Below are 23830 nucleotides of genomic sequence, written 5' to 3'. Positions count from 1 at the left end.
CATGTGCGCGTATTTGTGCTTCAGGCCCGTTTCCACCTGGTATCAACATTCACGAACAGTGCTAAATATAGGTGCAAATTGGCCTCCAAAGCACGTGATCTGGTCCAAGCCTGCATTTACTATTCAATAAAACCGTTAATTATTGAGAATGAAAATAATCAAAATATGGTTTCATTATCAGTTAGTGAGGTCTTTCGCCTGTGCACCGAAAACGTCAATAAGTAAACAACTCCACATTTGATTTTTTACTGTTAAATTCAATTTACATTTTGTAAAATGGGACAATCATTTGGATCAACACGATATTTAGATAGGTTGGTAGGTAAGTAGTTAGTTAAGAAGGTAGGTAGTAGTGTCGATATTTTGATACGTATCAAGACTGAAATATCTCAAGCCGTTCCAATACTCCTTTTCTGCAGTTTCGATACACAGATACCAGCTGTGCTTTCTCACTCTCTCTTCTCTCCGACGGCAAATTGACACACACCGCCTCTCACTCACTCGTCTCATTCACTCTGGTTGAATAGTGCTTGTATTGCGCATGATTTTAGTCATTCCCTCAGGTTTCGCTCTCACACCAAAAGCACACGCACCACTGATGTATAAGATGTAGGTGTCGCGCACATAAAGCTGCCTCTCAAACAGCTCGCTAGAGCCAAAGTGGTTCTTGCGTGGCTTATTGCGCTTAAATGGTCTAATACATACAAAATTATGTCAAAATGCCCATCTTGCCAAATATTGAGGTGAACATAGTTTTGGAACGTAAATAGTTGAGAGAAAACACATGCTGTGTAACAGTATGTAGGATCTTTTTTTTGTTTTGTAAATGTAGTTCAATGACTCAAATAAAGCCTCCCTGTGTGTAAGCTATTACAAAAAAAATTACCCAAATTATCAAAAAATTATGCGATAATAACAAATTATCTGTATGGCATTATATATGGCAGATTTCCCCATGGTATATAAAATGGTATCGAATATCGATATTTTTTAAGGTATCTTATCGAATTTGGAAATTCCAGTATTGTGACAACACTAATAGGTATTTTATTTGTTTGGTTGGTTGGTAGGTGGGTTCATTGATAAACATTACTAAAGGTACTGTTGTTTTTTTTAGATTACAGTTAACTAATTGTTTTTTTAGTTGTCAGTATCCATGATGCATAATGCACTAGCTAATGTTGACTAATTAGATGGATTATTTAAATATTTTACATATTTACTAAAATAATTAGAAATAAATTTGAAAATGAAACAATTTAAGAAATGATCAAAACAAATGTTTTATTATTATATTTTCAAGCTGTTTACCTATCTTTTTGTTAGAAACTTGCACTGTAGATAACTTTTTCAAAATGACACAAAATGAGCTTTTACTTGTGTATTGTAGCTTGGTGGTTTGGTGATTTTAAAGTGTCGTCTCAGAGTGAATTCTAAGGTCTTGAGATGCTGAATGTTGTCTTCTCTCTCTCTGTCAGTGTACTATGAGGGTCTTCAGGACAAGCTGGCGCAGGTGCGTGACGCGCGGGCGGCACTGAACGCTCTGAGAGAGGAGCACCGGGAGAAGCTGCGACGGGCTGCCGAGGAGGCTGAGAGACAGAGACAAATCCAGCTCGCCCAGAAACTGGAGATCATGAGGCAGAAGAAACAGGCAAGTTGCTTTTCTGTTTAGCGGTGAATCACGTGACGAGGCGGGAAACTGACTGCGATTGGTTGCTGCAGGAGTATCTGGAGATGCAAAGGCAGCTGGCGATTCAGCGCCTGCAGGAGCAGGAGAAGGAGAGACAGATGCGCCTGGAGCAGCAGAAACACACCATTCAGATGAGAGCACAGATGCCTGCCTTCTCTCTGCCTTACTCACAGGTGCGCACTGCTACGTCCACACTTTTGACACAGTCAGCCTGCCGTAGTGTGCAGAGGAATTAATGATAATAATATAAGTTAACAAGTAAATACATCATTTGTATATCTTTGTAGATATCTGAAAGTTTGCTCTAACTGAGAATTGAATTTGAGTTGCTTGAAGGGCTAGCCAATATTAAAATCAGTATATTTTTAGACATTTTTGACTATTTGATATCTCTAATAATAGATATATTTTGAAATGTCTTATAAAAAGTAAAAATAATAATTTTAAATTATATTTTTAAAAAAATTACTAAATGAACTCAAGGAATAATATTAAATCATATTCAAATGAATCAGACTTACCAAATGAGAGACAGTTGAAACATCTCAGTCTTAACCATCACAGTTTCAAATTCATTAGTTACATGCTACATGATAAAGACGCATCAGGAAACTAGTCTAACGCCTCTTACAAGCCAGTTGTTTTTTATATTTTCAGATTTTTCATAAACTTTAAATTTGTTGGTTTATCTTTTAATTGAGCGAATGAAAAATCCAAACCTTAATTTTCTAAAAAAAGTTATTCCACAGCCTGGCCAATGTTGTGCTCCAGTCAGTGTGAAAATGGAGGGTAATGAAAACAAATGTATTTCACGTATCTATGTAGGCTGTGCTGTACATTTCTTTGCAAAAAAGTCGTAGTATAAATATTATATTGTAAACAAAAAAACTGATTGCTTATCATTTAAAGGGATATGTTTTCAACCTTTTTTGTTCAAAAATAACAATGTAAATAATGGGTCAACACACCAATTCTTAGTTTCAAAATGTGTTTTTGTCTTGCCCTGATTCACTATGGTTAAGCCTCTTATAAGGGTTTATAATATTAAGTTAAAATCACTAAATTAAAAATGATGATAAATCAAAACAAAAGCACTAATGGTAAGTTGTAGGAGGAATGCAAACATTCACTCATCTGAACATAGCAATTATTACATTTTATACCCTATTACAAAAGTCTGTTTACAATTGCAGCTTTCGTAAAAGTACAGTTGTGTGTGTTACACGTAGAATTATAAACCTGCATTTAAAATATCGGAGCTAGTGCTCTGTCACCCCTGCTTCAGTCTTTAAAGTTTAACAGAGACCAGTTTGCTGTCAGGACAATCCTTTCTGCGAAATGGAAATAATCACTTGACTTAAAATGCACAGACACAATTAATTGATAATCAAATTCTTAGGTGATCATTGTGATCCTCACTGATTTTATCGATTAGTTGTTGCAGCCTTGTTTGTAATGTTCTGTTTGCAGATGCAGTCGCTGCCTCCTAACGTTGCCGGAGGGGTGGGGTATCCCCCCGCTGGCCCTCCCAGTTATCCGGGCACGTTCAGTCCTGCTGGTTCAGTGGAGGGGTCGCCCATGCATGGAGTCTACATGAACCAGCCCGGACAGACGTCTGCTGGTGGCCCGTACCAGGCCATGCCTGCAGGTCACCCAAACATCCTCTACCTTTTGTTAATGATTCAACTAGATAAGCTTCTAATGTGCTACAATTCTTTTTTCAAATTTATTAATAGATTCTCTGCCCACTGTTTTTTAGATCCCAACATGGTAAACGCTTACATGTATCAGCCTGCTGGCACCAGCGGACAGCCAGTCGCCCCTGGACAAGCCCCTCCCACAACCACCCCTGCCTACACTAACTACCAGCCCACACCCACACAGGGCTACCAGGTCAGGACATCCCGTTCAGAATCAAAGCCTTACATTTACCTAATATGCGGTTAAAAACGCTGATTTTATACGATTCTCACTTCAGTGAACCGATATTGATTCTTAAATGCCAATTATCAATCTTTTATTCTGTTGTTTTCAGTTGATGTGTGAACAAAACTTTACTAAACATTAGGGCTGGGTAAAAAATATCGATTTCTCGATTTTAATCGATTCTCATTTTTACGAAACGATATCGATTCTTAAATCCCAAGAATCGATTAGTCATCCTGTTTTCAGTTGATGAATTAATGGAACATTGTTGCGCGCATCCCATCCAATAAATCGCAATAATCTTTGTGCTTTGTTATTATTGATATGAAACAAAGTCTCAGATGTCAAATTAGGTCAATTTTCTTACGAAATTCAAAAACATAATTACCGTTTTGGCGCTGTGGCATGAGATCGCTCTGGCGCAGCTCAGCTCAAGAGAAGCAACGGAAGCAAATCTTCCGCCTTAATAATACCAGTTACAGCGCGAAATAAACATGAATGAGCATCTGAAAGTGTGTTAAAAGATAGAGTACAACTTTTCAAAGTCCGTATCATGTCACATGGAATCGCTCAATCACTGTTTCAACCGTGGAAAGACTTTAGTAAACAATGTCATGTAACGTCACATTTACCTCAGAAAAACCATATCCAGTGACCATAAACTCGTTAGTCAGCTAGAAAAATGAAAAAAAGAGGAGAATTTTGTTAAATATATGCACCATATTACATATTCATTATAATTGTTAATGTTCTTCAATATTTAATGCATGTTTGAATAAATTTGGAAAGTTTTTATGACAGCCACCATTTAAATTTTTATATAATTTCATATAACTTTATTATTATAAAAATAAATAAGTGTATTTTAAGTGTTTGTATACAAATCAGTTCATTTTTATCTTCAATATTATAGTAGGCTAATGAAGCCTATAGGCTACAACTGACTCCCATAGTTTACAATATTTTTTCCCCTTTTTTTTTCAGTTTTCCTTGAGAAAATTTGCAATGTATTGTACCTGATATCCAAAATAATCGATATTGAATCGAATCGTAATCGAAATCGAATCGAATCGAATCGCAAGCTTGTGAATCGAAATCGAATCGAATTGTGAAATCTGTGTCAATACCCAGCCCTACTAAACACTATTTGCACTCCCCATCCAATAAATCCCCAATACGTTTTGTGGTTTGTTACTTTTGAAATGAAACAGTCATAGTTTTCAATTAATGTCAATTTTATTTAGAAATTCAGACAATAAGAGTGCTGTTTTGGCGCTCTTAATGTGATCGCTGTGGCATCTCAGTTCAAGCACCACTTGAGCTGATCATCTCTTCTGCTTTAGTATTATTACAGTACAAAATAAACATGAATGAATGAACATCAGAAGGTATATTGAAAGATACAGTACAATTTAATGAAATGTATCATGTCACATGCAATTGTTCAATGAGTGTTTTACCGCGGAAAGATAAAACCGCTTGTAAAGTCACGTGATGTTACATTTACCTCAGAAAAGCCATTCACTGACCATAAACTCGATAGTTAACTAGAAAAATGACCTCTGGAGAAGAGCGTTTTTATAAATAAATGCATTTTGTCATATTTTTACTTAAGATGCTCTTCAATATTTAATGTATGTTTGAATAAATCTGTGATGATAAACAAGTTTATATGACAGCCACCGTTTAAATGTTTATTTCAAAAAACGAATTGGTGTAGAAACATTTGTCATTTAAAAGATTATTATCACAACTTCATTTTAAAAACTGCCTTGTGTAATTTAAATGTATTCATGTCCGTTGTTATTTTAACCTCTAAATATTATAGTAATGTACCAAATGACACGGCGTTCCCCATATAGTTACCTAACCCTAATGGTATTAGTTAAAAGATATTTTTCCTTCATGAATAATTGACGCACTGTACCTGATATATACTGTATATCCAAATGAATTGATAAAGAATTGAATCAAGATCAGAATTAAATGGAATTGCAAGCTTAATCGAAATCGAGTTATGAAAAGTATGTCTATTCCCAGCCCTAACAAAACGCAATGTTTAATGTTGGGCATGAATGTTTTCTCTAGAACGTGGTGTCCCAAGCTCAGAGTTTGCCCCCTATGTCCCAGGCTCCCCCCACCAATGGTATTGCCTACATGGGCTACCAGCCATACAACATGCAGGTATGCTTTACTATATGAGAGCACATTCGTGGCTTGCATTAACCTGTATGTCTCAGATCTCATGTCCTTCTCAAAAACCATACAGGATGTAAAGTTTGATTGCTGTTGCATTCTGTTGCAGAATATGATGAACGCTCTTCCAGGACAAGACCCCAACATGCCCCCCCAACAGCCCTACATGCCTGGGCAGCAGCCTATGTACCAGCAGGTCAGAAGTTTTATGGATAAACATTTCATTGTGCGGAATAGCATACTCGCATACTACTCTCTTAACATTTTGACAGTGTATTTTTTACACATCTTAGACATGTTATACCTTATGGTAGTGTTGTCAAATTCAGTACTGAAAATTTTAAAATGTGACGATACCAGCATTTCCCTCTAGCATTTTTAGCACTATTCAACAGATTCTTAAACACTTCTGATTGGCCATTGCGTTCACACACTCAACATATGTCTCTGATTGGCCACTGCGTTCACACGCTCAAAATATATATCTCTGATTGGCCATTGCGTTCACATGCTCAACATATATGTCTCTGATTGGCCACTGCGTTCACACGCTCAAAATATATATCTCTGATTGGCCATTGCGTTCACATGCTCAACATATATGTCTCTGATTGGCCATTGCGTTCACACGCTCAACATATATGTCTGATTGGCCATTGCATTCACGCGCTCAAAATATATATCTCTGATTGGCCATTGCGTTCACGCGCTCAACATTATGTCTCTGATTGGCCATTGCATTCACACGCTCAACATATGTATCTGATTGGCTACAATGATCAACGCTTCAAATACATGTTGTCTTCACTGAGCGCTTCACAGAGACACATGGGAGCGTTTGAAAGCAGGCGTCTATCAGCAGATCAGCTCGGTGAAGAGCGTAAAAGATGTCATTGTTGATCATTGTAGCCAATCAGAGACATATGTTGAGTGTGTGAACACAATGGCCAACCAGAGGTGTTTAAGAATCTGTTCAACAGTGCTCAAAATGCTAGAGGGAAATGCTGGTATCGTCACATTTAAAACATTTCAGTACCAAAATAATCAGTATACACTCAACTGTTTACAACTGTTTGTTGATGTTTTTGAACAGATGGCTCCCCCTGGTGGTCCGCAGCAGCAATCCCAACAGCAGCACCCGCAGGCTCCTCCGGGCAGTGCAGAGGCTCAGCTCATTTCATTCGACTGATCTCTCATCATATGCCTTCACCCACCAGATCCAGTACACTACATCCAACCCTCCCGCACCCTGCCGGTTCTGGGGTCATTATCCTCCACCTGCTCTCGCTCCACAAGTGTTGAAGGTGTACAAATACAGTAAAAGCATCTGGCTGTCTGAGTCCCTCTCCCTTCCCTGTCTCTTTAAATGGAGGAAGAAAGGCTACAGACGGAGCTGGTGGGGAACCTTTGTCTCTCAGCTGGATGAATCTCACAAAACTCAATGTCTGGGTCACATCTTACACCCAAAACAAAAGAACCCCTCCCCATAAAGAAAACCAAGCCCTTTTTAGATCTTTTTTGGGGTATTTGGGGGTGTATTTAATTGTCATGAAAATAATGCATAAAATTCTTAATGGTCCTAAATTAAAAAAGGCTTCTTTATTGTTTATGGAAGCCCATTTCCACCACATAAGATGCTCATGCTTTGGAAAAAACAGAATTATGACATGAAAATTTGAATTATGAGATACTAAGTCATAATTGTGAGATTAAAATTCACAAATTTAATGTTGAAATTTTGTTGAAATGTTGAAAATCAAAATGATGAGACTACGTATTGTAAATATGACTACGCATAATTTAGAGTTTATCTCAATTTCTCGATCATCTCAAATTTCAATATTATGAGTCATAATTGGGTTAAAAATTTGAAATTATGATGCTAAAAAGTTATAATTGTGACAATCTTTTTACATCATTTGAGACTTTTTATCATAATTATGACATAATTTCTCGATCGCATTTTTAAAGTCGTTTATTTTGAATCATAATTGAGTTAAGTTGAAATTAGAATGTTAAAAAGTTAATTGACAAATTTAATTTGACTTTTTACATCAAAATTGTATCTCATAATTATGATTTAGTATCTCATAATTTTTAATGTCATAATTATGATTTACCAAAGCATGATTCATTTTTTTCTCATGTAGCAGAAATGAGCTTCCATAAAGCAATGATCTGGACATGTTTGTGAGATTCACTCTGCTGCTAACTTTCCTCTCTCTAGATTTTTTCAAATGTAGTTTTTCCTAATCAAAACGAGCTTATGCTATGTTAGTCATTCGTACTATAGAGAGAGAAACACGGTATGATTTAAAAAAAAAAAAAAGACGACATAACCATCCTTTGTCTCATATTTTCTTAAAATGTGTTTGCATGAGTGAATATGTAACAGCCATTTGTTTTCTTAAATTTCGAGACTTGCTGGCTTTAGCAGAGGTCGCTGAGGCGTCACACACCATTTTCCAGCACCGATCTGCTCTAAAAAGATCACGTGACATTCCAGTGCTGGTTTCTGTGTCTGCAGTTCTAGAAATATTTCAGAAGCTCTGAGTTTAGGATCAGTGTTGTGGAATCCTTGCTAATGATTCATGCGGTAGATGCTGCACACATTGGCTTCTGTCCTATAATTAACAGCCAATGAGATGTCAACTTTACTGCCATTTGCATATCACCAATGGAATAGATCCAGATAAACAGGCTGGTGTTTCCAAGTACTGCATGTGAGTTTGCCAGACGTCTTTGCTCGATGTGGATCAGCCAGGGGTTCAGAACCAGACGAATCAGTCGATCTCAAAAGCCGCAGTTTCATTACCAATTAATCGCAGTGTAGAACTGAGCATCAATGGCAGACAAAGGAAGTCTATTTTTAACAGTGGTTATGGATGGTTTTGAAGAGAGATGGACAGCTTTTGGATGATTTGAACGGTGCATGTTTGTAACAAACACACACAACCGGTGACTTCTGTAACCCATTTAATATCATCTTTGTTCCATACTGATCCGCCTCATCTTAAAAAGAAGTAATTTTAAAATCATATTTAATAAATATCTTGTTCTTTTATTGGTCATACATTAGTGGAAATGTTTCTTTTCTTGTCTCTGAAAGTATGTGCACAATAAAACAATGTAAATCTGTCCGGTTTGTGTGTTTTACAGTACTGACAGAATGTGAACATAATGTGAAACTGAGTTCACTGATGGGAAGTGGCTGTTTTATCCTGGAAACTGGGTCCGTTTTCTGAATGATCTGATTTGCTACAGTCTTCTGAAGACAAGGCATTTGTTGCTCTCAGGCATCTCAATCTGTTGAATAATTAAGCAAATGACAGGTTATTAATATTCTGTCTTTAGACTTTTTCAATCAACAGGAATCAGTGAATCGCATGACACCTGTCAAGAACGTCCTTCTCATGTTTCTAATATCACCATGATGAGAAATTATATTTTGCTTAAAGTCCCCCTGTAGTCAATAATCTCATCCCTTAAAACTCATCTTTGATCGCCAAAATTACAAATTTAAATGTTTTTTCCTTGGGAAAAAATAAATAAAAATGCCTTAAAATAGTTTGAATGTAACTCTACACCCTTGCCTTATTTAGGAAATATTCCCCGCCTCCACTCACTCACACCAGCTCAGAGATCCACACCACATAGACATATAAACAACATTAAAAGCTTGATTTAAGGGGGACTTTAAAGGGATAGTTTTTAAAGTATCTGCAACACAGACGCGCTACGCTTAAACACTACGTGAAAAGACCCGAGGCCCAGAGAGAAGGAAATGAAAAGTGGAATAAAGTCGTTATTTTTGTTTGTTTTTGCGCACAAAAAGTATTCTCGTCGCTTTATAAACTTAAGTTCGAGCCACTGGAGTCACTTGGACTATATTAACAATGTCTTTAATACATTTTCTGGGCCAGCAAGTTTCAGTCCCTTAGAAGCCTATGGAGGAGTTAGACAACTCTCAGATTTAATAAAAAATATCTTAATTTGTGTTCTGAAGATGAACGAATGTCTTACGGGGTTGGAACAACATGAGGGTGAGTAATTACTGACAGAATTTTCATTTTTGGGTGAACTATCCCTTTAATGAAGTATGAATGAAAAATGAAAAAAAAAAAATTGTATTTAAGACTATTAAGTTAGTCATGTGTTGTGACATTATTTTTATCATAATTTAGCAAATAAAACCCTCCACCCCCTAAATCCTCATTACCGTTTAAAAAAAAACATTCAAATGCATTATGATTATTACAATTATTGGAGAAATGTGCTTAATTGTTGTATGGTTCAAAATCAAAATGGCGTCTTCTTTTTGACTTTAGGTTCAGTTCATTATTTGGTTTCTTGGTTGTACTAGAATAGGTTAACATGCTTTAATGTTCACATACTGTACATTTTTGCAACACCTTTATTCCAAGATAGTCTGAAACTCTCATTTCTACGAAGCCCCGCCTTCTGAAAAGCCCATAGTGCTCTGATTGGCCAGAAGACCCAGTGTGTTGCGATTGGCCAAAAACCTCAAGCGTTTGTCAGAAATGTAACACCCCTCTCCATAATCATTAGCTTCAACTTACAAGGCTTCAGAAGCAATTGCAAACATGAATAATTAATAAAGTCGTTAGTTTTTCAGATTCGGGAAAATGTCCCTTTCTTGGAGACTATGAGCTTTGTCACTGTGCAGATCTTATACATGTACGAGCATACACTTTACACATTAAAAGAAAAGGAAAACATTAAAAAGCATCATTTGACCCCTTTAAAGGAGAACTCCGGTCAATTTTAACATTGAGCTCATTTTTTTGTACATTTGGAGTGCTGTCAATACAGAGAACTACGACAAAAAACGGTGTTGCCTACACCGAGTACACCATAGTAATCGATTGTCGAGTTCACGCGCGTGATCATTGGTAACTAAACCTATGCGCGTGAACTCGACAATCGATTACTATGGCCTTCCACCGAAAACAGAATGTAAACAAAGGTATGAGCGCTGGCTGAATTAACTTCGTTTTTATTAATATCTCTAACATCTACTGCAGTCAGATCCACCCGTGTTCACTCGGAAGGAATCACTCACATTTTCTGTGCACTTGTAATGACACTTAAAGGATGTTAAGAGGCTAAAAAGCAGGCTTACTACTTGCCCTATTGAAGTCAACAGGGTGCAAATTTTAAAAATAGAATAACTCGGTGTAGGCAACACCGATTTTTGTCGTTGTTCTCTGTATTGACAGCACTCCAAATGTACAAAAAAATGAGCTCAATGTTAAAATTGACCGGAGTTCTCCTTTAAGGCTTCAAAAATGAGATTGAGCGTCCCTCACCATTCGTTCCATCCTCATCCCATTGCTGAAGGCCAGCTGTCGGAGCACGTCGATGTCTGGAAGACCCCACTCCGGATTCCTGATGACAGCAGGTGTAAAACAGGGAAAGGTTTGTAAGCAGTGCACCTGAAACACCTGTCTGCATATTTCATCTAATACCTCAGTAAATAGGCTACTGAATCTTGAAATAAAGAGGAAAAAGGAGTCTGGGTGTGAAAACCCACATCTGGCGTAACGTCTGGTCCAGTTGTTCATTGCAGATGGGAGTGATGGTGCCATTGATCGCGTAAGGCTGAGAGACATTCATTACACAAGGTTATGATGTTTATACTGAGATTTGTCTTGTATTATAAGTGATTATAACTATGTATAATAGTTATAACAAAAATATATTGGACAACATGTAGAAATGAGATTAACTCACTCCGTAAGTCATTAGAAGGCCGTTCTGTTTCAGTATCTGCCCAGATCCTTTAAACACACCCTGTGGATTACATTAATGTCACCATGAAATCAAATTTGACAGTTCTTGTTTATTTATGAAATATTGCAGTATTTATGAATGATTTATCCACATCTTTATTTTATTTTTAATTAATGTGCCTCGTAATCTTTAAACAAAAGCAACAATTCTTCTCGTGTTTACTGGTGTGAGGGCGGGGCAACCTGTCACTCACATGAGATCAACCAATAGCAAACCACAACCATCCAATCAATTCCCCATGGACAACATCAAGTCTACATTTATTCTTGTTTGAGAAGACGTAGAGGTTGTGCTGTATCGTGAATAAGTCACGGCTGAAGGGGGTTGTTAGGCACGATCGAACAGTTATTAAACGGTTACCACACAATACAAATATTAAAGCCAAAAAAAATGTACCAGTACCCTGGTATTCCAGAGTTCTCGCGAGAGCAAAAGTTGAATTTGCTCAGCGAGTTACTCTGGTGTCGAGTAATGATGCTCATTAAATATGCCCCTCGATCTGAGCTGCACCAATCACATCGGGTTATCTGATATAGGCGAGCTAAACAGATGACGACAGTGCTGTGAATTATATGGAAATTCATCCTCTGTGTTTTCACATGTAGGCTGTACCCGTGTAAAAGCAGATGAGTGTGTGTACTGTATATGTGTGTGTCATACCTCTGCAGTGTTGAAGGGGCTGTACTGGAGCAGGTTGATCGCTATGATAATGTCACAGGAGCTTCGTGGCAGTCCTGCCCATTTCTCCCAGGGTTCACTGGCATCCAGATGCACCGGATCCAGTGCTGTTTTTACTTTAGTGGCCTCAATGTAAGCTCTGATACTGCAGCAGAGTAACGTTACGCTCAAAACCCAGACCATTACATAATACACACTTGAAAATAAAGGCTCCAAAACTGGATTTCCACAGTGGTGTCATAGATAGAAATACACCTTTCAGTGAACTATTTTTTTCTTAGTGTGAAGAACATTTTAAAGTCCCCCTGTGGTGAAAATCCAGCTTTTAATGTTAAATGTCTATGTGGTGTGTGTATGTCTATATGTCTATGTGGTTCACTTTAAGACAAACCATGTGCAAATTCATAAGTCGACACCATTGCTGAGTATTTTCTTCTTAAAACTGCAGTGAACCAAAAACAGTCTCAAAAACACGGTTTGAATTCGCTGGTGTTTCTGACGTCACAAACTACCTTGTAACCAATCAGATCAACGTGTGATCGTCAATGAGTGGATCTCTGAGCTGGTGCGAGTGAGTGGAGGCGGGGCTAATTTGCAAATTCATAGAACCGCATATACTAAATGAGGCAAGGGTGTAGAGTTACATTCAAGCTCTTTTAAGGCATCAAGAATTTTTTCCGAGGAAAAAAAGTTTAAATATGTCATTATTGACTACAGGGGGACTTTAAAAATCTAAAGAACCTTTTTCCACAATAAAGAACCTTTTGTGGAATGGAAATATTCATGGAACCATAAATGCCAATAAAGAACCTTTATTTTTAAGAGTGTATATAAGAGTTATGACATTCATAATAGCACAGTAACAAAGACAGCAGCCCGTGTACCTGTTTCGGGATTCCTCCTTGATGTCTGACGGCTGCCATGTGACAAAGGGCATTTCTTGAGCGAAGTGCACCACATGCTGGCCCGTGCCGGATCCTAACTCAAGGCCGAACAGCTCACGATGAGACTGATCCTCCAGAATCTCCCACAGTACCGACAGCAAGCTGTCCTGACTCCGCTCGGCCGCCGGCGAGAGCAGCATGATCTGTAGCAGAAGGGAATATTAAACATAAACTTTTGCTGAATGTTGAACATTTATTTTTATATAGAGTAAGTGGTTGAATGACGCCATTGCCGCAAGGCTGTGGCAGTAAATACAGACCAGTTTGCAAAATCACCACAAAGGCGCAAAGGGACGTTTGGCACCATTGATCAGTAAGGCTTTCATTTGTAAATGAAGATTAAAGTGACCATGAAATCAAAATGGACGATTCTTATTTATTTTTATTATAAATGATTTATCCATGCACATTTCTTTTTAAATTCATGTGTCCTCATAATCTTTAATCAAAATAACTTCACCTTCTCTTCTCTGATGATGTGTTCACTGGCGTGAGGGCGGGGCAACATGTCAATCACATGAGATCCACCAATAGCAAACCACAACCATCCAATCAATTCCCCATGGACAAAATCAAGCCCCGCCCTACATTTGTTCTTGTCCGAGAAGCCGTTTCACATACGTCACAATAGGGAAGAAAACACTATAGCAATTTCTGTTTCATGCTGACTTTAAAGTAATGGAAAAAATATTATTAATAATAATATAGCATTATAACATTGAATCTCGATTTATCATAGGTAGCTAAGATTCCAGCAACTGCTACAGAGAATTATTTTTTGTAGTCTGTAATTTAAAGGGTACATAACATGCACAGTTTCACCTAATCTCATGTTAATCTTGAGTACCTATAGAGTAGTAGTGCATCCTTAATATCTCAAAAAAGTGTTTAGTTTTATTATATTTAGAAAAGAAAAATACAGCTTTCCGATTCTCTCCGGAAAAAGCCGAGGTCCTGGAGGCGGAGCTATAGAGTCAAGCGGTAGTTCTTGATTTCCAGCAAAAGACAGAAATCTGATCCAGTTGTACTTACATGAATGGGGTCTTTTATCACTGGGACCGCTCCACGTTTTAATAGCAAACGATTTGCAAATCCAGCGTCGACCTGGGCCTTGTTAATAAAACATTCGTCACTGAAACGACCAGAACACATAACCGCACTTCCTACACTCCGTTGCTGCCCCGGAAAAACAAACTGCATCCACTGTTCCTGTAACACTGGGTTCTTTGGAAAACTGAACACGGTAAGCTTTCCCTCACATCCAAATACACACTTTTTTGGAGACATTCTTGAACAAATCCTATGCAGCGCTGCCGATGATTTCCTGTTGAAGCGCGTTGATGTGCGCGGTCTCGCTCTCCTCTAGTCGACGTGTGCGCGGGCGAGCTTTTCCGAGAGAAATGCTCATATAAGGAGTTCCACTCTGATCTACGTCATTAGATCCACGATCTAAAAAAACCCAGCCGAAACTTGTACCAACCCGGAAGTAAGATTTTCAGCATAGAAATTCTCCGTTATTCGTCCAAAATATTTTTTTAAAACTTTGCCCATGTTTAGCATGAGAATCTATCTCTTTAACACTGTAAACAACTCTGAATACATGAAACACCATTGTACCCCCCCTTTAAGTTACTACACATTATGCCATACAATAAAACTGATAGAGGTGGATTACTCTAAATTGGGACATTATGTGACAACCTAGTTTCTAATACATGGATATATTTTAACATGCGTGAAATCACATTATATAATGTCACAAATAAAACTTGTTATAATTAATTGATGCATTTCGACAAGTTACGCACTTTGATATTCATTATCTGTCCTTTTTTGACACATCTATTCCATATAGCCCTACACATGACATGCCAAAAATATGGGCTAATTTATGAATTTAAAAATTGTTGGCCACTTTTAATTAAATCGTTCCTTCATTGTTTTTTGGTAAAACTACGAACATTGTAGCTTCTATTTGTAGGAACAGAATTCAGAGACACATGATAAATATGTTGTTGATACTCACGCTGTGCTGTAGTTCAGTCGGAGCAGTGGAAGAGCTGAGTGATGGACAGCAGATTGATCAGGAGATTACACGGGTAAGAAGCTTCTGTCTGCTCCTCCCCTTTAAGATCTGCATAACCAAACGCCTCAACATTTATACAATAAGGAAATAAACAGAGAATGCGAATAACATTTATAGCCAACCTTTAAATAGCCTAACCCTTTTGTTGAGCTAGATTCCATCAAATTCCATCATTAGTTAATTATTTGTTTTTACAGGTTAATTCATCTCAATTTGTTTTCCGAATGTTTGCCTATGTATTTTAAAACTATAGTTTTTTGTTATTAATAATTTTTTTATTTTACTTATTTAAGCATTCATGGTGCATTTTGGTCACATCAGGATGGCCGGAGCTCCTTGAAACAAAAACTGACACATAGAGCACTTTACATGTACACATATAAAACATTTTGCACATTCTTGTTCCTTAAACGTAGAACTTAATCCAAATAGAATGATCAAGTTCCACTTATAATGTCAGTTTATAATGGGAAGGATTTGAGTCTCATTCATATTTTTTAGCGAGCATCTATAGTGTGTATACATGCAGAACATTACTGAATTTTTATTTTAATATTATATTTTTTATTTTAAAAAAATGTATTTAATTTAGCTGTTTATTTTATAAGTGCAGGGAAATGCATTTTTAACATTTCTCCTCATTTTCAGGTTGATTATATCTGGTGGATGAATTTGTCAGATAGTCCTATATGGCCTCTATGCAAACTTTCAATCAATCAAATCAAATCAATCATTATATTTATTTATGGTTTATTATGTAATTTAGCATCCTAAATGTTTTAAAACGTTAGGCTAATATAAGGTGATGTCTTCTCTTGAGAGAATGTTTCTCATAGAGTCTAAAAAGGCCCATGATCCATAAAAATTAAAGTTAACATTAAATAAAATTAGATACGAATTTTTGAGTGGCATAAATAGGCTAATATTTCAAGGATTTGTTTTAGAAACCATTATCTAGCCTCATTTTTGTAATGCATCTCAATTTAGAGAGCTATTAAAAACCCATGCCTGAAGGTTTTTATCACGGTATTTATTTATTTTATATTCCTTGCCCATTGTTTACAGATTCTATTTTAGTTTAAATAAAGTCATTTAATTAAAGGTATAGTTCATCCCAAAACGAAAATTCTGTCATCGTTAACTCACATTGTTCTAAACCTGTTAGTGTGTTTCTTACATAGACTGTAAAAAATGGTTTCTTATTTTGAAAAATGTCAGTTACCAAACAGTTGTTTCTCCATTGACTTCCATAGTAGGAAAAAAAAAAAAACTATGGAAGTCAATGTGGACCAAAAACAGTCTGGTAACCAACATTCTTCAACATATCTCTTGTTCAACAAAACAAAGAAACGCATACAGGTTTAGAACAACTTGAGGGCGAGTAAATGAGGACAGAATTTTCATTTTTGGCTGAACACTCCCTTTATGTAATAGGTTTTGTGAAAGGAGGCTTTTAAATAAAGTTTACCCCTCCATCGCAATGCATTGTTGGTAGGTCAGGAAGCGCCGGTGGAGGACGCCATGTGCTTCTGCTAGAGGAGGACCGACAGCCAGTCAGTCTCAGTCACACACTCACACACACTGTTCGGTCGTCCACGGAATCGGGTCATGATGTATTGCAGCAGACACTGCGTCCGGATCGCGCTGCGGGCCGCGGCAAACACACACCGGTAAGATCCAGAGACTCAACTAAACCCCCTGCAACCCTCAAGGGCAGAGGACTAACACATACTACAAGCATCGCTGTCAATAAAACACACACACACAGATCTTATTAAGATCATAACTGTGTGATGTGCTTAGATGAGCTGCATCTTTATTATTCTGCGTCAGATCTGATGCATTTATCGCTGACTGTCAGAAGTGAGGGAGTGTAGTTTAATTCATGCACTGCATTGATGTTGCATCTAATTACAAAACAAGAATGACCCAAACGTATAAGGTCACGTGACCTCTGTTAATGAATCACAAGTGTATAAGTTCCTCTTATGCATGTCTAGTAGTGGTCATTCAACCGATATGTATAGAGAGAGCAGAGCATGGAAATCTGGGCTTTGTCTGTTCATTTACAGCTGGAAGCTCTTTTGAAATGATTGAAACACAGTTGTGATGTAAAATGTATATATATTTTTTTCTATTATGTTCTGTTACTGGGTCTCTAGTCAAATGCAAGTAAGTTAAATGTATGTGACATTGACCGTGGGAACTGCTCTGTACTAAAGGTCAGCAGTGGGTACACTAGCACCCTTAAGCTAAGAAACCACTAATAATAGTAGTTACAAAACCTTACTGAGGTTTCGCTTGAGGGGTTTTATGCCACACTTTCTTTCATTGATGCTCTCGATCCTCAAAAATCATGATAATCATTGCTGTGCTCGCTGGTAATATATTGTGTAATCAAAAATGCAAAACATTTTCACTAGTTGTCCCAGACTTTTGGATCCCGCTGTATATTTATAATGCTATTCAATGAAAACAAATGTTGAGTTTCAATTATACAATATGTACTTAATCATAAAAGAAATTTTGAAAACCAAAATTGTGTATCCATTGTAGTAGTAAAACATGTAGGCCTATATTATATATAATGTACAATATTATAATTTTAAAGTTACTGAAAGAATCTTTTGCACACCAAGGCTGCATTTGTTTGATCAGAAATGCAGTAAAAACAGGAATATTGTCAAATATTATTACAATTTAAAATAATTGTTTTCTACTTTAATATATTATAAAATGTAATTTATTCCTGTGATCAGAGCTGGATTTTCAGCATCATTACTCCAGTCTTCAGTGTCACATGATCCTTCAGAAATCATTCTAATATGATGATTTGATGCTCAAGAAACATTTCTGATTATTATCAATGTTAAAAACGGTTGTGCTGTGCAATATTTTAGTGGAAACCATGATACATTTTTTCCCCCCCAGGATTCTTTGAATCGAAAGTTCAAAAGAACAGATTAATATGAAGAAGGCTTGTAAAATGATGTCTTTCTTTAGAAAATAATACTGACCCAAACCTCTGAATGGTAAAATCATGCTAATCACTAGTAAAGACATTATTCGGAGTAATAACTCAGCCACACACTGATTTTTATTTTTTGCTAATAGATGCTCTATATGGTGTTGCTGCTTTATACGCTCATGATTGTTGTGTGAATGGACACCTTTCACAGACACAAGCTACAGACGACAGCGCTGTGTGCCCTGCGAACGCTCAAGACCAGTCCTGTCAGTGCGTCTGGTGCCATTACAACACCTCCTCTTGATGGGGCACCCAAGCAATACTCGCCCAAAATCCAACAGCTCGTCAGTGACATCGCCAACCTCACGCTCATAGAAGTGTCCGACCTCAACGAGTTACTAAAGGTACACTGTGTGTGTGTGTGTGTGTGTGAAATAAAATACAGTAGAAATAGCTAGTTAAAAATAGTCAAATTGTTTCCCACTAAATTAACAGAAGGATGAGTGATATTTAATCATTTTAATTAATATACACAGTCATATTTTATATCATATGACACACAATACACATTGTTTGCCTACATTTATTTTAACTGGGAATGCTGTGAATGTTTTTGAGTGATGACACAAAAAGTAGTGTGCTTAATTGTACTGGATGTGCACTTGTAGTGTACTTCAAATCTTAAAAGTATATTTCTGCAAACCTTCTTGTAGATATTATAATATTAATTAAAAAGGCCATTTAAGTGCACATAAAAAGAGCAAACTTTCATGACTGTTCATTAACATACTTGAACCTTTAAAAATGCACATTGTAAAAAATGCACATTGTAAAATACAATTTAAATCATTATTTTTAATAATATTTTGTCGTGTTTCATAGAAGTGCACTTATTTTGATTAGTTGAATAACATACTAAAGCAAATGTAATATACTTGATTATAATTTTAACTATACAGTGTTATTCAGTATAACTGATTTCTGTAATAAGTATTTTTTTATAAGTATATGGGCTGTTTGAACTGATTTACAGAAAAGAATCAAAGTTTTAACTCTTTAATAATTGCGAGACAAGAAGGGATTGTAAAATTAGTCTTATTAGAGACATCATCTTTTGTAGACTTAATGGTCAAATAAAATTCTTCACTATATTCATGATGTTGCTGAATTTAAAATCGCCTGCAAAATCATTGTGAATATTGACTCTTTAATCTTATTCTTAAGCTGAAAACATTGACGTATATGTATTTTTGTCCCCATCAGAAAACGCTGAACATTCAGGATGTTGGGATGATGGCAATGGGCTCAATGGCAGCAATGCCTTCTGCAGCTGAGGTAAAGATATACTCCCATGTCCTGTGAATTTACATTTTCTTTGTGTGTGTGGAGTCAACTGTAGCATACAGTATTTTTGATAAGCTATAGACCTTATTCAGAGCAGCGCCATGACAGGTATGAACGTGAAGCTGTGAGGGATAGACTTGCCGTGTTTCCAATGGCATCCGCTGTATAAAGCTCCTTGATTACTTACAATTTTCCACATCTTATATTGTCGGGAGTTTTTTGTCAACTGAAATTTCATGGAAAGATGTTTTTCCAGTGTTTCATGAGCAGAACAATAACATTAACTAACAGTTCAGCCCATTGAAGAGAGGCATGTCTGTCCCTCACAGCCTTGCTTTCATTACCATTAAAAATCAAAGATGGCGCTGCTGTGAATAAGGTCTGTTATCTAACATTTAATTAACCTAGCCTGGACAGAAGGTAGTTTTAAACGCATGAAATGACATTGTCTTAAGAGGTCTTGACTTTCTCAACTTTCTCTGTTTTATGATTTTAAATGTCATTATAAATAAGTGTATTACCCATAAAAAATTAATTAGCTGTATCCCACATTTGTTGTGCAATTCTGTTAATATTTAAAAATGTCACTCTCTATTACCCATTCTGGTGTAGTGTTTCTTTAATTTATTTTTTAAGTTTTGTTTCTTATTTGTAAATTATGTGTTCATGTAATTTTAACCATTACTGCTTAAAGATTGTATATTGCACAAATCAAGGTTTTAAGCTGTATTTAGATGTGTCCCAATTTTTGGTAAAATGGTTGCAAAAATGTTTAAACCCCTTAGAAAATGTATAAAAAAATAAAACATCTCATATTTTTACTGACCATTTGTTGAAAAAGAACTCTTTAAAATCATATTTTGTCCTTCTTGTGGAAAAAGTGCCATATAACAGTTTTATTAGTGAGTTTTTTTCCCCCTCTAATGTTTTAACTGAATTTGCAGGCGGTAGAGGAGGACGCGGCACCTGCAAAGAAAGAGAAAACACATTTTACAGTCAAACTGACAGAACTAAAGGCGGCTGATAAAGTCAAACTGATTAAAGAAGTGAAGAACTGCATGGAGGGAATAAATCTTGTACAGGTACAGTGTTTTTACATGAACTCACAGATGAATGATATGGGAATGTTTTTTTATAGGCCACTGTGGCAGAAAAAGTCTCTTTTTGGCGCACATCAGTTAGTTGCTGTCTAGTCAAAAGTATACGTAGTGACAAATTTTGTGGTTCCCAAAGTTTGCTGCTTCAGTTGTTGGAGTGTTGATGCACATTGTTTCTTGATTATTGTGCAGAGTGATCAAAAGCTTCATTAGCCATAATAAATAAATTACCACTAAAACCCAAATTTCACTGTTTTCTGGTCCCGGGACAAAATGACCAGCTAACATCATTTCACTAATCATATCAGCACATGGGAAAGTGTGAACAACTAGTCAGTAGGGATGTCACGGTACCAAAATTCCAGTAGTCTATGCCATTAAAATCTTACGGTTCTCGGTACCAATTTCGGTACCACAGCAAAATCTGTTGGAACTATTTTTCTATTTTATTTAACTATTTGAAAAAAATATTAAATTCAATTCAATTACTTTATTTATGACGGTAATCATAAGTAAATAATACATATAAACATTAAAGGCTACATGCTGTTTAAATGTAAATATTGCTTATAAAAAAATCCCATGGAGATGTAGCTAAATCTACTGTACAGTAGCCTAATTATTTCTGTCAAAAAAAAGTTAAACCGAACTTTTATTTTGACGGGTTGCCGTCAAGACCTTTGAGTTTCTGTGTGTGTATGATATGACAGTAGTTTTTTTCTCAAATGAAACGGTAAAATGCTCATGAAGTGACTCTCAGAGTGGCTCTGGAGATGAATTTCTTCATGTCATCATATCGTGAGGCAGCAGAGACTGAAAACAGCGCGAGCGTCACTCGTGCTTCAGTTAATATTTAAATAGTCTTTTTGCAGTTTAATATACACAAACACTATATATATAGTGGTATATATCGGCTACAGACAGTGCTCCACGTAAAAAAGTTAGTCTGGAGATAAAAACACGGAAGCGACTTAAGGCAGCTGCCTATTAGTGGATACCGAATATACCCGGTACTACAGAAATGCTGGTATCGTCACATTTTCAGTACCGGTACTTTGACAACACTACTAGTCAGGTAATACCACTTTCATTTTGATTAGATTATTAGAGCAGACCGATTGCTGTAAAACGAGGGAAGTGCGTCCAATCATTGTGTTCTTGTGTTAGCAATGGTTACCTCCAAAAAAAAAAAGTGCAACCATCATCACTTTGCATCAAAACGGCCTCACATTCAAGGAAATAGTCACAAAGAATATTGTACCTGAAAGAAGCATTTACCAGATCACCAGAACTTCAACGAGAGTGGTTCAACTGCAGTGAAGAAGGCTTCAGGACGTCCCACAGTGTCCCGGACTGCCTCCCCTTGAGGAGTCGGCTCTGGAATCGTGTCGCCACCAGTGCAGAGCTGCTCAATATTGGCAGCAGGGTTAGTGTGAGTGCAAGACTTTTGGAAAATGGCCTGGTGTCAAGAAGGGCACCAAAGGAGCCTGAAATTCTGCAGTAAGTATAAGGATTGGACAGCAGAAGACTGGTGCAAAATTATTCTCTCTGAAGAAGCCCCGTTCCCACTGTTTGGGACATCTGGAGAAGAAAAGGTGAACGCTACCATGAGTCCTGTGTCGTGCCACACTTCTGCCCAAAAACACTGCCAGGAATAAAGAATGGTATCAAAACGTCCCGCAAGAACAACTGGGACATTCCTTGTCAACTCAACCAGAGGTCCTCGGCTAAAAGTTTTTTGATTTTGATATTTTTTTTCTGGTGAAAGAAATGCATAAATGAAGAAGAAAGCCAAAATATTACATTTCATGAATGTATGTTTAGTGAGTAATTCACTGTTTTGTAGAGGGGGTCAAAATGAAAATTTTCACCTGAGATTTGGAGCCAAATTACACGGGGTAAAAACCTGAGCCGGGGAAGTTTCTGAAATTTGGTTGATTTTGACAATGAATGACTTTTAGCGATCCAGGAGCAATTTAATGATGATCTGTGCATTTTCCAGTTTGATGGAGTACCATGTCACAAGGTTAAGATTGATGATGAAATGACTTTGAGATCATTACATTAAAAGTTTGGATCCGTGTCCAGGCAACTGTCCAGATCTTAATCCCATAGAGAACTTGCGGTCAATCCTCAAAAGGCAAGTGCACAAACAGAAGCCCACAAATTGTGATAATATGACAATTTGCTCTTCCATATGTAAAAGCACTTAGAGAACTTAAATGTAACGAATTATTATTATAAACTATATTTACCTTCAGTCAGGATTTGGCCCAGAAGCTGATATCCAGTATGCAAGAGTCAATCGCGAGGTTATGAAGAAGGGTCGGGGTTACGAGGTTATTAATAAGAATATATTGACACTTCGCATTTATTGAAAGTATTTTTGCCAATGAAAGCCTTTAAAACTTATGAAACGTATCTACATATACTGAAGCAGCATACAAAATTCATGCCACTGTCAATATTCTTTGTCCATGGCTCTGGTGTGTGTTTTTAATATGTGAAAAGGTTTCAGACAGCAATGCATTTCACTAGATTCTGCAACCCATTAATGTGATTTAGGGCTTGGATCATGATGTAATGTCTTTCATTACTGTTTTTTTCTCTCCCAATCACAGGCTAAGAAGCTTGTGGAGTCCCTACCTCAGGAGATCCGGGTTAACGTGTTTAAAGACGAGGCAGAGAAGCTGAAAGCAGCACTTGAAGCAGCAGGAGGCACTGTGGTGCTGGAGTGAATATCTGCGCTGGCTCTTCACTTCTTCAGTCGTTACCTGTCAGTCATTGTTTTGTTTGTTTTTTATATATAAAAAAAGATTAAAGGAATTTGAAGAAAACAAATAATGCCTTTAAAATGACCACTTGGTCCACAAGAGACTGGATGGTGAACTCTGACTGAACTCTGACAGGCTCTGAGCCTGCAAACACACCACCCCGTCAATGACTCGTCCATTTGTCGTTTAGCTACACACGTGCTGTCCTGGGCTGGTCTGTCTCTCTGAAGCTGTGTCTCTCAGGAAACTGAGCTGCCCTGACAAAGGGATGTGATGGCTGTTTCTTGTGGTTAAATAAACATGTTATACTGTA

At 37.0% G+C, this 23830-nt stretch overlaps 3 protein-coding genes across 12 annotated transcripts in view; 2 read left to right on the top strand and 1 right to left on the bottom strand.

Moving 5' to 3' along the window:
- The window catches only part of hgs (hepatocyte growth factor-regulated tyrosine kinase substrate), a 22593-nt gene extending 12681 nt beyond the window's left edge, over positions 1 to 9912 (top strand). For all 10 annotated transcript variants that reach the window (XM_079869689.1, XM_079869687.1, XM_079869681.1 and 7 more), the window contains 7 exons: positions 1479 to 1651; positions 1723 to 1863; positions 3161 to 3338; positions 3450 to 3583; positions 5705 to 5800; positions 5922 to 6008; positions 6906 to 9912. In XM_079869689.1, the coding sequence (XP_079725815.1) occupies positions 1479 to 1651; positions 1723 to 1863; positions 3161 to 3338; positions 3450 to 3583; positions 5705 to 5800; positions 5922 to 6008; positions 6906 to 7001 (905 nt within the window). In that variant the 3' untranslated portion in view covers positions 7002 to 9912. The remainder of the gene's footprint in view (positions 1 to 1478; positions 1652 to 1722; positions 1864 to 3160; positions 3339 to 3449; positions 3584 to 5704; positions 5801 to 5921; positions 6009 to 6905) is intronic.
- On the bottom strand, positions 7219 to 16882 carry LOC307160095 (methyltransferase-like 26 B). Its single transcript, XM_079873942.1, has 8 exons — positions 16803 to 16882; positions 15275 to 15382; positions 13189 to 13391; positions 12287 to 12449; positions 11567 to 11626; positions 11367 to 11434; positions 11143 to 11221; positions 7219 to 9118 (listed from the first exon to the last, which is right to left on the bottom strand). The coding sequence occupies exons 3-8, from the start codon at positions 13386 to 13388 to the stop codon at positions 9071 to 9073; spliced, it is 618 nt and encodes a 205-aa protein (XP_079730068.1). The 5' UTR covers positions 13389 to 13391; positions 15275 to 15382; positions 16803 to 16882; the 3' UTR covers positions 7219 to 9070.
- mrpl12 (mitochondrial ribosomal protein L12) lies at positions 16584 to 23830 on the top strand. Its single transcript, XM_079874188.1, has 5 exons — positions 16584 to 17004; positions 18514 to 18706; positions 19566 to 19637; positions 20591 to 20728; positions 23365 to 23830. The coding sequence occupies exons 1-5, from the start codon at positions 16943 to 16945 to the stop codon at positions 23479 to 23481; spliced, it is 582 nt and encodes a 193-aa protein (XP_079730314.1). The 5' UTR covers positions 16584 to 16942; the 3' UTR covers positions 23482 to 23830.

The sequence above is a fragment of the Squalius cephalus genome (genome assembly GCF_949319135.1).
Source record: "Squalius cephalus genome assembly, chromosome: 1".
NCBI lineage: Eukaryota > Metazoa > Chordata > Actinopteri > Cypriniformes > Leuciscidae > Squalius > Squalius cephalus.
This window is presented reverse-complemented; position numbering and strand designations above follow the sequence as displayed.

Coding starts and splice junctions, on each gene's coding strand:
- mrpl12 (XM_079874188.1), top strand. CDS start 16,943: ATGATGTATTGCAGCAGACACTGCGTCCGGATCGCGCTGCGGGCCGCG. Junction 17,005..18,513: donor GCCGCGGCAAACACACACCG/GTAAGATCCAGA, acceptor CACCTTTCACAG/ACACAAGCTACAGACGACAG. Junction 19,638..20,590: donor CAATGCCTTCTGCAGCTGAG/GTAAAGATATAC, acceptor CTGAATTTGCAG/GCGGTAGAGGAGGACGCGGC.
- LOC307160095 (XM_079873942.1), bottom strand. CDS start 13,388: ATGCTGCTCTCGCCGGCGGCCGAGCGGAGTCAGGACAGCTTGCTGTCG. Junction 11,435..11,566: donor GCCTTCTAATGACTTACGGA/GTGAGTTAATCT, acceptor AATGTCTCTCAG/CCTTACGCGATCAATGGCAC. Junction 11,222..11,366: donor GACCAGACGTTACGCCAGAT/GTGGGTTTTCAC, acceptor TGCTGTCATCAG/GAATCCGGAGTGGGGTCTTC.